Genomic DNA, 14,020 nt, shown 5'->3' with positions numbered 1-14,020 from the left:
ATATAACCAAAGCAGGAATTCTACCCATATGCAAGTATTAGTTTGTGTTTCACATTACTTCAACAAATTAGAAAATCACTTTTCAGGTTTTTATCTTGGAGTACATTTAAATATTTATTTAGCTCATTATTTATTCATTTGAATTGTCTCCAATTATTACAGCAGGTGCCTGGTAGTCCTCCTCACTACTCTCTACTGCTAAAGGGATTGGTCACATTTCCCATTACCAATTCCTATCTAAGAGGATTTATGGCTGCTGTAAATAGCTGCTCTGGGCTGAGACTTGGCACAATGTTCTAACCCCAAAGCACATTTGTGTTTCTGGTTTTAAGCTCTAAGGAGTATGCTACATTACACACACACACACACACACACACACACACACACACACACACACAAAGTTCAAGAGTTTATTGGCTAACTTTAGACAGCTTTTTTTTTTATTTCTATGTTTGATTATTCAGAATAAGCCAACTTTTATTTTAGAGTTCACAGTATTTCTCTAGGCCCTCCAAGTGGAGACCCTCTTAAGTGGCATCAAGTCTCAATTACTCAGATTTTGTGATTAGAAAACACATACATACACATTTGCAGAGTACATAATACTGTACAAGTATTGTCCCACTGCATTACCTCATTCAATCCTCATTCATCTTATCCCATCAAGATTGTTTATGCCTTTTCACAGTGATAATACTGCCAAGATCTCACCGTGAGATTATGCTTTCAAGTTTACATGGATGAACGTAGCCACTGTGGAAAACTGTATGAAGGTTCCTCAAAAAGTTAAAAATAGAAATACACTAGAATCCAACAATGGCACTACTGGATATTTACCCAAAGAATACAAAAACACTAATCCAAAGGGATACATCTACTCCCCTGTTTACAGCAGTATTTATAATAGCCAAATTATAGAAGCAGCCCAAGTGTCCATAGACTGATGAATAAAGATGTGGTATACATACAGTGGAATATTATTCAGCCATAAAAAAGAATGAAATCTTAGGCAATGACATGGTTAGAGCTAGAGAGTATAATGCTAGGCAAAATAAGTCAGTCAGAGAAAGACAAGTACCATATGATTTCACTCACATGGAATTCACAGAACAAAAGAGCTAAGAGGAAAAAAAGAAAAATCAAGAAACAGACTCTTTAAAAAAATTTTTTTTAATGTTTATTTTTGAGAGAGAGCAAGTGAGCGAGCACAAGCAGGGGAGGGGCAGAGAGGGAGACACAGAATCCAAAGCAGGCTTCAGGCTCTGAGCTGTCAGCACAGAGCCCGATGCAGGGCTCGAACTCATGGACCATGAAATCATGATCTGAGCTGAAGTTGAATGCTCAACCGACTGAGCCACCCAGGGGCCCCAAGAAAGAGACTTTTAAATATAGAGAACTGATGGTTACCAGAGGGGAGGGGTGGGGGACGGGTTAAATAGGTGAAGGGGATTAAGGAGTGCACTTGTCTTGAGCACTGAGTGATGTATGAATTGTTGAATCACTATATTGTGCACCTGAAACTAATAAAACACGGTATGTTAAAAAAAAAAAAAGTTAATATTCCATTACATCCTTACAAAAACTATGGTGAGGTAGGCATCTATTGATGAAAAAACAATTCTCAAAAAAGTTGACATGTCAAAGGACACATGGTGAAGCTGTGGCAAATTCAAAACCAGAACAGCTCTTCTGACTTCAAACCTATCTTTCATTCCCTATTTCCAGTTTCTTCACCAGAAAACTATACTTAAGAAAGTATACTACCTTACTATACCACATTCTGTTATAAGAGGAAAGGCCCATGGGATTCTAATCGGCTAAAGCTCAGAGGACTCAGCTGATGGCCAGAATCACTTGCTCCATACTTGCCAATATTTCTTTATCACCTACCATATACTAATAGTGAATCATACTTAATGTCATACACTAAAAATGGTTACAATGGCAAATTCTGTTATGTATATACATTTTTTTCTTGGAGAAAAAGTAATTTATTGTATTTGTTTTAATCGTAATTGACAAAACACTGTATGTTAACTACACTGGAATTAAAAATTTTTAAGTTGTAGTTGATATACAACATTACATTAGTTTCAGGTGTACAATGTATGTATCTTTCTCACAAAAAAAAGAGAGCATCATACTGATTTTTACTAATTCCACTTCTCTCCAAACAAAAATCTCTCATTTCTCAATAATACCTAAAAACTACATATTATAGGGGCACCTGGGTGGCTCACTTGGTTAAGGAGCCGACTCTTGGTTTTGGCTCAGGTCATGATCTCATGATTTGTGAGATCAAGCCCCATGTCTGGCTCTGCACTGACAGGACAGAGCCTGCTTGGAATTCTTTCATCCTCTCTCTCTCTGCCTCTTCCGCCACTCAGGCATGATCTCTCTCAAAATAAAAAAAAAAAAAAAAACAACATAGGGGTGCCTTGTGTGGCTCAGCCAGTTAAGCATCCGACTTCGGCTCAGGTCATGATCTCATGGTCTGTGAGTTTGAGCCCCACATTGGGTTCTGTGCTGCCAGCTCAGACCCTGGAATCTGTTTGGATTCTGGGGCTCCCTCTCTCTCTGTCCCTCACCTGCTCGTGCTCTCAAAAATAAATAAAACATTAAAAAAATAAAACAAAAACTTTAAAAATAAATAAAAACAACACAAAAACAAAAACAAAACTCACTTCATATTATAGAATGGTCTGCAAGGGGGGCGCCTGGGTGGCGCAGTCGGTTAAGCGTCCGACTTCAGCCAGGTCACGATCTCGCGGTCCGTGACGCGTCAGGTTCTGGGCTGATGGCTCGGAGCCGGGAGCCCGTTTCCGATTCTGTGTCTCCCTCTCTCTCTGCCCCTCCCCCGTTCATGCTCTGTCTCTCTCTGTCCCAAAAATAAATAAACGTTGAAAAAAAAAAATTTATAAAAAAAAAAAAAAAGAAATGGTCTGCAGGGGACCCTGGGTGGCTCAGTCAGTTAAGTGTCCGACTTCGGCTCAGGTCACGATCTCATGGTTCATGAGTTTAAGCCCCGCATCAGGCTCTGTGCTGACAGCTCAGAGCCTGGAGCCTGTTTCAGATGCTGTATGTATCTCCCTCTCTCTCTCCCTCTGTCCTTCCCCGGCTTACACTCTCTTGCTCTCAAAAATAAATAAACATTAAAAAAAAATTAAAAAGAAATGGTCTCCAATCTCCAGATTATCATGTGTGGTATCCATAAAGCTATACTACATGCCCTGACGATCAGAATAGAAAGATATGACCTCAGTACCAAAACAAAAACCAAAACAATAAGCAAAGAACAAAAAACCCTGAGTCATGTAAGTAAAACCCAAGGGCATTAATCTGCAGTAAGCATCTCAGTATGATTACTTGAGCACTTCTAAAAATAAGCAATTTACTACATCTTTTTTTTTTAAGTTTATTTATTTTGAGAAAGAGAGAGGGATAAGGAAAGAGAGCGCACACAAATAGGGGAGGGGCACAGAAAGAGAGGGACAGAGGATCTGAAGTGGCCTCTGTACTGATAGCAGAGAACCTGACACAGGGCTCCGGCTCACAAACTGCAAGATCATGACCTGAGAGGAAGTCAGATGCTTAACCAACCGAGCCCTCCAGGGACCCTGTAACTTACTACATCTTAAAACAGGACTCCAACATCTTGCCCTCCCTTGCTTATGACAGAATACAACAACCAGTCATAGCAGCTTTCCCTCTGACCTCAAAAGTCAGTCCAGAATTCCCAACATTCTTCTCCAGGTGGCCAGACACTGCTAAAAAATGCAGTTGCATTGAACAACAAACTTACTTGCTACCCTTGTCATTTCACTTTGCATAAACATAAACTTTAGAAAGAAATCTCTAAAATCAAGGCCCATGGGAGTCTAATCTTGGCTAAGGCTACAAGATTGATTCCATTAAGCTCAACTGAGGGCTTCCTGTGGTTTCTAACTCTTGGGAGAACCCTCTTTTACATAGCCTTCTCTAAGTGTGACATTCCCCACATCCCCTGCCCTCCACTAACTTTTTTTTGGAGCTTAGGAAGTAGCGTGATGTATTTGAAAAAAGTGAAATGGGAGTTAGAAGACATGAACTAAAGTCATCATGCTATGAGGATATAAAGTTGGAAATAATCAATGACTTATTTTCTTGTCTGTGAAATTAGGGGATTCAATATTGTTTGGTTTTTTTTGTGTTACCTATAGAACTGTCCAATTTAACAAAATCTCTCAAGAAAGTCTTGTCAAAGCAGTAGTGCTGTAGAATTGCTCTAAATGAAGACAGGCTGGGGAGCCTGAGTGAGCCCACTGAGGCTGCCATGTTGTGTGAGCAAATCCCAAGGAGACCATACAAATACCACTCAGTAATACATAAGCCTGAAGTCATCCAGCTAGCTTAATTCTTATTAGAAATAACCAATAAAACTTGCAAATGAATGGGACCATATACTGCAAACAAGGTGTAGGGATTCAAATCTTTAAAAAAAATTTGCTAAAACAAAGAAATTATGCTATAAAACTAAAACAGGCCATTAGCCTTTTTTCTCAATGACTTAAATAAGCACTCAAAAGAATATCTCAGGACTTCCAAATGACAGGGAAATGAACTGTCATTACACAGGCTGTATTTTTCTTTGCCTTCATTTTATTTCATTTTTTTCCCAGTTTTATTGAGATATAACTGACACATAACACTGTGTGAGTTGAAAGTGTAAAATTGATGATTTCACATACACCTATATTGCAAATTGATTACCACAATAAAGTTAGTTAACTTATCCATCACTTCACATAGTTACCATTTTGTGTATGTGTGGGGAGAACATGAAGATCTACTCTTATAGTGATTTTTCAAGTATACAACACAGTATTGTTAACAATAGTCCCCAAGTATTTTTCAACCTAAGTAGCTCACATTACATTGGAAGTAATGTAAACTCAGTGAATTTCTGGTAAAAATACATCTTCCTACAACTTAGAAATTCCTGTCCTGTCTTTTATCTCTCAGAAATTTTACCTCAAGAAGCTCATCCTCTGGCTGCAGAAGTTTCAGTGTATCAACAGGACCACCTGGAACAACTGAAGATATATAGTGGTGTCCATCAAAGGAATCCACTTCCATGCCAAGTCTCAGAGTGTGAATGGGCAGCAACTGTAGCAAAACACAAGCAGTAACATCAAACATGACAAGGGCATATCCAACTGTTAATCCCTCTGTCAAGTGTTATTTTGGCATGAAAGCCCCACCTCTTAAATCAGATCACGAAGATCCCAGTAGAGGACAATAATGGGAAAACTAATCACCAATAACATATGCAACATTTGTTTGCTTGTTCTTATTCTTTTCCTTTCAGATTCCCTAGAAATGGAGAGACAAAGTCCTGCCTTCAATTCGAAGCAACAGGCATTCCAAACCTTCTATAGTTTCCAGTATATATTCAGTGTTTCACATTTCTGCAGGGCTTCCCATCTCCCAGAACATTCTAGTTCCTCTTTATTACCTAATTTCCACTCACACTTCCAGTGTAAGTGTCACTTCCAGGAAGCTCTTCCTAATATCAAAGTTAATGTGCCTCTGTGTGGGGTCTAAGACCACCTTGTACACACCTCTCTCACAACTCACAACCTACGCTGTTTATAATTTCTATTTTCTTGATTGCTCCCCCCTGGTTAAGTGCAAAGTCTGTATGTTCTCTCTATAACCTCAGGCCCTACAATAGTACCGGGTACTAAACATGGGCTCATGTGGTTTTGAATTAATCTGTGAAAAATGGCACTTCACTCAAGAACTCCTTTTCCACAAACAAAAGCAAAAAAATAAAAAAATAAAAAAAAAAAGAACTTCTTTCCCATTTCACCAACTTAAGTGAGAACAAGTTCCAGTTTGGGAAGAGTAGTTATGTAATAAGGAAGGCAATCATTATTCCATCCTAGGATTGATGCCGTTGGCTTAAAAGAATTCATATGGGCTCAGATGAGTCAAAGGTTAAGAAATTCTAGCCAATGTCTAAGTAAAGAAATGAGACTCAGTGTTGTTGGCTGTAAAGGTCAAAAAGGCACTAACAAATCCACTCCCTTGACTTTCAAAGATGGAGCTAATGATTTCTCATTGTGGCTACAAACTCAAATGTGGTTACATGGTACTAATTATGGTTTATATTTCTTATATCAATAGTCTATTTCTCTAAAAGTACCAGCCCACCTCTAACTGTACATTTAAGGAGAAAACCCTACAGAATGTGGCAATGCATCCATAACATGGCTCCTTCCTTCCTATATCCTATTCTCTGTAATCCCTTATCTCTGAGTTTGTCACCTCCCCGTAGACATCTGCTCTGAGTCCCCAGAGATCTACAGGCCTTTCTTCAGACACCATCTGGGGCTCATTTCCTTCCCACCATATACACACAGACAAATGTGAACTGGCAAACAGTGTTAAGGACTAAGACCTCAAGGACTTAAAACAGGCATGAGGGACTTCCAGCCCTGGGCTAATTTTCTGAAAGTTAAGTGCTCTTGACCACCGAGCACTTCAGGATCTACCACCATCTCTGGCATGAAGATGTTCCAGCACTCTTTTTGGGAAGTAATTCCTGTGATAAGTGAGAAGCAACATCAAAATAGAAGTACTTTCTCAGGGTCAATAAATTTTTACTTGTAATATTAAAAAAAAAAAAAAAAAAGATGTTCCAGCACTTTAAATGAAGGGTTAACATTGTTTTTATTCTTGTTCCCATTCTGTGACTTATTTCTCACTGTTGCCACCTCATCCTCCTGTCTAGTCATTGCACCAAGTCATGCACATCCTTGAAGAAGGAAGGAGACATAGTTTCCTTATTATTAGTGTATGTGTACGCATGTGTGAGTTTTTCAGCGTTTTTTTTATTTTCACTAGTAAAAAGTTAATAAAAACTCTCGAATCTGTCTGTAATAAGAAACCGCCGACCATCTCCCTTTGCTTATAAGGCAAACACTAGCGCAGAGAGTGGTCAGCGGATCCACCCACAGGTCGTCTCTACGATGCGAAGATTACTTGTAAGAACAGACTGTTCAATTTTCAGGAATTTTGTAAGCTAGCTATTGAAAATTCTATACAACTACAATTAAATAATATTAAAGACAAATGCAATAAGTATTCAAAATCCATCACTTCCTGATTATTTTTACCACACTTTACCTCCTTTAAGGGACTTCTGTTATACACGTACAGTGGAAATACTCTCTGTCTAAAAACTTAGAACAGAGGAACATAAGGGAAGGGAAGCAAAAATAATATAAAAACAGGAAGGGGGACAAAACATAAGAGACTCTTAAATACAGAGAATAGGCTGAGGGTTGCTGGAGGGGTTGTGGGTGGGGGATGGATTAAATAGGCAAGAGGCATTAAGGAAGTCACCTGTGGGATAGCACTGGGTGTTATATGTAGGGGGTGAATCACTGGATTCTACTCCGGAAATCATTATTGCAGTACATGCTAACTAACTTGGATGTAAATTAAAAAATAAGTTAAAAAAAAAACTTAGAAAATCCTGAAGGAGTGAGCAACTGAAAGAGACAGATGAAATGGTGGATATGTTGAGCTGCAAAATAAAGCTGAGTGAGGCAGTTAAACAGTCCTGTTCCCACAGAGAAATTGGAAACACTGAAGTGCTATTGTGAATTGTTTCGGAGCTCAGCAGTCCATGATGTCATTTTGGTAGCTTGAAATCTGCCATGGTGGGATTATTAACACCATGGATACTGGTAAATGCTACAAATTTGGGCTGGTTTTTGATTTTTGTTTTGAGAGCTAGACATTTACCAGCATACCACAATCTACAATCTAGTCTGGACATCATATCCAGCATATATTTATAGGATGTAAACTATGTACAAGGATTTGAGTTATGAGTTGGAATCATTAGGTGAATGAAAGAAACAGTCTTGACCTTCGCCCCCGGCACTAATATCCATTGTGAAACACAATAAACAAGATGGCAAACAGATACAAACAAAAAAACAATTCACCAACAAAAAAATGAAAAGCAAATAATTGCTAATTGTGATAAGCGCCATGAAGGAGCTAGTCAGAGTCAAGACACCACACACAACTGGTGGAGGTCAGTTTGGAAAGTTGGTCGGGGTAGGTTTCAAAGTCAGGGACATTTGCGGTAAAAATTGAAGGGTAAGAATGCACCTGCCCTACAAAAAGCCTGCCAGGGGACTGCTTGTAGAAGGTCAATGAAGAAGATAATTGCTAAATTTGTACTCAAGCAACTGACGGTGATAGCAATTTCTGCATAGAAATGCCCCAAAGACGTTACTGTACACACAGATCAGTTACTTACATAACAATAGGTGCCCATAAAAAAGAAAAGGGTTAAGGAAGAAACTGATCCAATCTCCTCATCCTGCCCCCTTACTAATCCTGATCTATTCACATGGCTGACCCCACTCCCCAAATCCACGAAACAGTTCAAGTCAGGAACAGACTGGAGCATAGAGGAACAACAGAGGGTCGCCCATGGAATCCCTCACCTTCCAGATAACAGGGCTGTGCCCTTCTAGGCTATTCTCCCAGATGTCTATAAACAGTACATGCTCCCTAGAAACTTAAACCATGAGCAAAACACACATGCTCCATCTTCAATCACGCTGAACAAATAAACCAGAAACGATGTTTATGAAATCTGTCAATCTAAAAGAGGCCTACCTAATATTAGTTCTGAATCTAAATCTGAGTACAGCTGGGTTTTTGAGACTTCATGTTACATTGCTGCAGGCTTCTCTGCGGGAGCAGGACTGTTTAATTACCTGTCCCAGCTGCATTTAGCAACTAAACAAATCAACCGTTTCATCTGTCTCTTTCAGTTGTCCACCCCTTTGGTATTCTGAGTTCTTAGAGAGCAGAAAGTGCGAAAATGACAGAAGTGGGTGCAACAGACAGATGATTGATGCCTTCACGCACATCACATGTTATGCTTTATTGATGCTTATTCAATGCGCTTTGCGAGGGGGGTCCTATTTAACTTGACAAAGTTAATGAGCAGCGGGATTTTCATGATCCTGATATGACAAGTAAAGGATACAAAGAAATATATCCAAGGAAAAGTATGACCATTGTGTGATTTACTGTCAGTGCTAGGATGATGAAAATCAAATGAGACCAAGCAAGCTAGAGCCCTTCAACCTGTGAGTGGAGAGACCTGTCACGAAGCAAACCATAGGTTATTCATTTGTTAAAAGCTCTACTTTTAGGACCCGAAAACAAGACATCAGAATGCTCAAGTGGGAATATAAAAGATGTTGCTTCAAGGGAAAAAACCCTTCTGGAGAGGAATAGATATGTCAGTAGGATGGGGGAGGATGCTTCCCAAAAAGCTGAACTCAAAATAGAACAGGACAGAAAGAACCCCAGGATTGGTCCTTGTCTGTCTGTCTGCCTGTCTCTCTCTCTCTCTCTCTCTCTCTCTCTCTCTCTCTCTCTCTCTCTCTCTCACACACACACACACACACACACACACTCTGAAGATGTTAAATGCCATTTATGTTCAAAAGTTAGAGGGAGGAGCACCTGGGTGGCTCAGTTGGTTAAATATCAACTCTAAAGTAGTTAAGCATGGCTCAGGCCATGATCTCAAGGTTCATTGGTATGAGCCCTGCTTGGGGCCCTGCACTGACAGCACTGAGCCTGCTTGGGATTCTCTGTCTCCTCTCTCTGTGCCTTCCAAGCTTGTGCTCTCTCTCAAAAATAAATAAACTAAAAAAAACAAAACTAAACAAAAAAGCTTTAAATATTAAAAAAATAAAAGGGAAACAATTACTAAATTTACCATAAATAAAAACAAACTTACCAAGAATGAAGGTGCAACTTTTCAACTAACAGTGGAACACAGCATTAAAGTTTCTCACCCATCTAAAATTTTAATTCTAAATATTCAAAAAATATACACTATATACTCTTTTGTACAGAAATGCAGTGAAGGTTCTTTTCAGGTCACCTAACACCAAACTCAAGAATCAATTGGCACTTATTGTTTTAAATATCATTGATGTTACCTGCCTAGCTCACATGGTAGTTGAGCTTTTGACACCTGATTTAACACTTTGCACTCGGGGTGCCTGGGTGGCTCAGTCGGTTGAGTGTCTGACTTCAGCTCAGGTCACGATCTCACGGTCCATGAGTTTGAGCCCTGCGTCAGGCTCTGGGCTGATGGCTCAGAGCCTGGAGCCTGCTTCCGATTCTGTGTCTCCCTCTCTCTCTGCCCCTCCCCCGTTCATGCTCTGTCTCTGTCTCAAAAATAAATAAATGTTAAAAAAAAAAAACAAAAAACACTTTGTACATATGACTCTTGTTCTACCTTTGTTGTTGGTATTTCCTCCACCTGGAATCTCCAGTTATTTCTCCACATCCATTCTTCAGAATATACTCAAACGCCATCCTCCCAATAAACCTCCTTTACCTATACTGAGAAAGTACCGTCTCCTTCCTTGAACAAGTGAAAAGACTTTTTAGCAATACCTGCACAGTAATTCTCAATGGAGGAAAGGAAGGGATCACAATTTCCTTTAAGAGCTTCACCACAAATGACAAAATTAGAATACTCGTCACGAGGAAAAAACAGGACATGTGTCTTTTGAAAAAGCTCCTGTTTCTGATAGGCCACTACCCTAGCAGAGGACCACAGTTACTATAGCACTGGATTCTGTGCCGTATGCTCTCCACTCAAAAAAGAGACCAGCGAGGTATAAAATCACACACTTGAGAACCTGACACAGTAGTTGTGTCTGCAGAGGATTAGAAGGGGACTGGGATGGGAGAGAAGCTTACTTTTTGCAGTATATACTTATGTAACTTTTTAACTTTTGGTCTTTTTTTTTAAAATGTTTTATTTGTTTTTGAGAGAGATAGAGAGAGAGAGAGAGAGAGAGAGAGAGAGAGAGAGAGAATCTGTAGTAGGCTGGGCGCTGACAGCAACAAGCCTGATGCGGGGCTCAAACTCACCACCCATGAGATCATGACCTGAGCTGAAGTTGGACGCTCGATCCACTGAGCCACCCAGGCACCCTTTAATTTTAGGTCATATCCATATATTATTTATTCAAAAGAAAAAAATAGCACAGGTGTAGAAGCCACGTAACCCTTGATTTGTTACCTAACTTTGCCACTTACTAGCTGCATGTGATCTTGGACGAGTCACTCTACTTGCCTGACACTCAGTTTCCACATATTAAAATTGGAAAGAAGAAAACACTTGCTGACCAATAGGGTGTCTGTGAGAAATAAAGGAGAAAAAATACTTTTTTCAAATGTTTATTATTAGAAAGAGAAAGAGAGAGTGCATGGGATAGGAGTAGAGAGAGGGGGAGAGAGAATCTCAAGCAGGCTCCGTGCTGTCAGCACAGGGCCCAACACAGGGCTCAATCTCATGAACCATGAGATCATGACTTGAGCGGAAATCAAGAGTGGGATGCTTCACCGACTGAGTCACCCAGGCGCCCCAGGAGAAAACGTGTTTAAAGCAAAGAAACTGAGAGCCCCTGGGTGGCTAGGTCAATTGAGCATCTGACTCTTGATTTCGGCTCAGGTTATGATCCAAGGGTCATGAGATTGAGCCTTGCACTGGGGCTCCATGTTGAGCATGAAGCCTGCTTGAGATTCTCTCTCTCTCCCTCTGCCCCTCCCCCTGCTCACCCATATACACTATCTCAAAAAAAAATGAAAATTAAGAAATTAAAAAATTAAATAAATAATAAAGCAAAGAACTGATCCTGGTAATCGAGTGTTAATACCCACTGCAACTCCCAGAGTGGGGGTGGGTGGGGGAGTGGTACATCCCACTGCCTTAAAAATTAGATTTGCTTATATAGAGTGAGGGGGAAACTCATGTTTTAATGTCCTTTGGTTCAGAGAATATAATTCAGGAAGGAAATAAAGTGAAATCTGCCAGCCTGTCTTGTCAAAACCAGACAACAGGACCTGTTATGTTTGTTTCCCACACCAGGGATATTACTAATGCTCACTCCAAATTACAACTGATGGCCAGCGGAAAGGTCACCAGCATGAGCTAAATGCTTCTCCCTCACAGTGCTGTGATCATCTTAATAGTAAACAGTTGCCAAGAAAGCCATCCCTAAAAGTACAGTCTCCCCAGATGCGGGAAAACCGTTCTCATGTCATGATTAACGGCTTCCTAGAAGCAGTGCAGCTAATGCTCAAGCCAGTGTAAATTGCTTTCACCTCCCTCTTTCCCCACAACTCCATCCACCTCATAAGAAAAGCTTATTTGTTACACTGGCCAGTAAGTAATTCGTGAAGATGCTTCCAGAATCGTCATCCCTTCAAGAGTGGTGGCAATGGAGAAGCAAACTGGAGTGACCACCTGAAGACAGCCAGACCCTTAGGAACACCAGCCATGTCCATGAAACATGGATTCCCTAAATAGAAACCTGAGGAGATGGAAGAAAAACCTACAGCCTTGACCGCAGATCTCCACATTGAACCACTTAATCTTTCCACTGGTGTTACCTGGCACCACAACTGAAGCCCAGGCTTAGCACCATGGATCTAGAAGCCCTGTAGCACCTGGTCTCCCTCACCATCCTCATTTAACATTCTAGTCTTCAGGGCGCCTGGGTGGCTCATTCAGTTGAGTGTCCGACTTTGGCTCAGGTCATGAGCTCATGGTTCATGGGTTTGAGCCCCACATCGGGCTCGGTACTGACAGCACGGAGCCCACTTGGGATTGTCTGTCCGTCTCTCACTCTCTCATGTAAATAAACATTAAGATAAAAAAAAATTTTTTTAATTCTAATCTTCACTCAGTTTGACCCTAACAACTTCCATTCTCCCACAAGCTGGCCCTATCCTCCCAAAGGACTTTTACACCTGCCAGTCACCAGGTTCCCAGCCCCACATGCCCTTATCCTTCAGGCCTGGGCTCAGAAAGGCTTTCTCTGGCTTTCTCTCCAAAATGCTCCCTCCTCCCCAGCTGTGAGGTCACCATTCTGTTTACTCCTTTGCATCACTATTTACAATCTACAACTATTTGATCAAGCTACCTTTCACTTGTTTATTATCATGCCCTTACCCAAAGCCAGAGTCTAAGCTCTATGAGAGCAAAAGCCTTTTCCATTTTACTGCCTACCATTGGCAGCAGTGTCCGGCACGGAGTAGGAACTCAGCAAATATTTCAGAGATGAATGAAGGTGCTCTAAGCACCTGCTATCTAGCTGCATAATTTGAGGTGGGACACTGCACCTACGCAAACTCCAGTGTCCTCCTCTGTGACGCACCACTAGGATAGTCTCCTTACATATTGCAGGGGGAAACAAGACACTGAGCCAACAACTAAACTCCTAATTACAAGAGGATTTTTAAAAAATTTTTTTTAACATTTATTTATTTTTGAGACAGAGAGAGACAGAGCATGAATGGGGGAGGGTCAGAGAGAGAGGGAGACACAGAATGTGAAACAGGCTCCAGGCAGTCAGCACAGAGCCCGACACGGGGCTCGAACTCACGGACCGCGAGATCGTGACCTGAGCCGAAGTCGGATGCTTAACCGACTGAGCCACCCAGGCGCCCCAAGAGGATTTTTAAAAACCATAATTTCATCAACATACAGAAATAATCTGTGGACATCTTGATTAATTTCATCAAGAAATTATAGAAAAAAAGTAGAGATGTGTGAGAACGTGATGTGGGAAAAGTACACGTCCCTTCTCCCTCACACATACGTTACATAAAAGGATGGACATACTAACCACAAATATGTAAACATACACAGGTAACAACTAAACATGAAAAGAGAACAGTGCAATTATGCAGAACTCTCCCAGGATAAAAAAATTTTAAGGAATTAAATACTTTGGCACAACAAAAGTTCAATTAAATGATTAAATGTTTTAAAATAGCTTTCTTGTAAAAAAAAAAAAAGTTCAAAACTAAAAATGAAGCACACAACTGGGAAACAAAATCACCATTTACTGAACAATTCTTATGTGTTAGCACTGAGCTATATTAAGGCATACGTTATGTATATTTA

The 14,020-nt window shown here is 40.4% G+C and overlaps 1 protein-coding gene across 2 annotated transcripts in view; it reads right to left on the bottom strand.

The window, feature by feature from the left end:
• Nucleotides 1–14,020, bottom strand: part of PATJ (PATJ crumbs cell polarity complex component) — a 363,529-nt gene that overhangs the window by 290,510 nt on the left and 58,999 nt on the right. For both annotated transcript variants that reach the window (XM_030323890.1, XM_030323891.2), the window contains exon 15: nucleotides 5,011–5,145. In XM_030323890.1, the coding sequence (XP_030179750.1) occupies nucleotides 5,011–5,145 (135 nt within the window). The remainder of the gene's footprint in view (nucleotides 1–5,010; nucleotides 5,146–14,020) is intronic.

This window comes from Lynx canadensis, chromosome C1, assembly GCF_007474595.2.
Source record: "Lynx canadensis isolate LIC74 chromosome C1, mLynCan4.pri.v2, whole genome shotgun sequence".
Taxonomy (NCBI): domain Eukaryota; kingdom Metazoa; phylum Chordata; class Mammalia; order Carnivora; family Felidae; genus Lynx; species Lynx canadensis.
The sequence above is the reverse complement of the archived record's forward strand: the minus strand, read 5'-3'. Positions and strand labels throughout refer to the sequence as shown.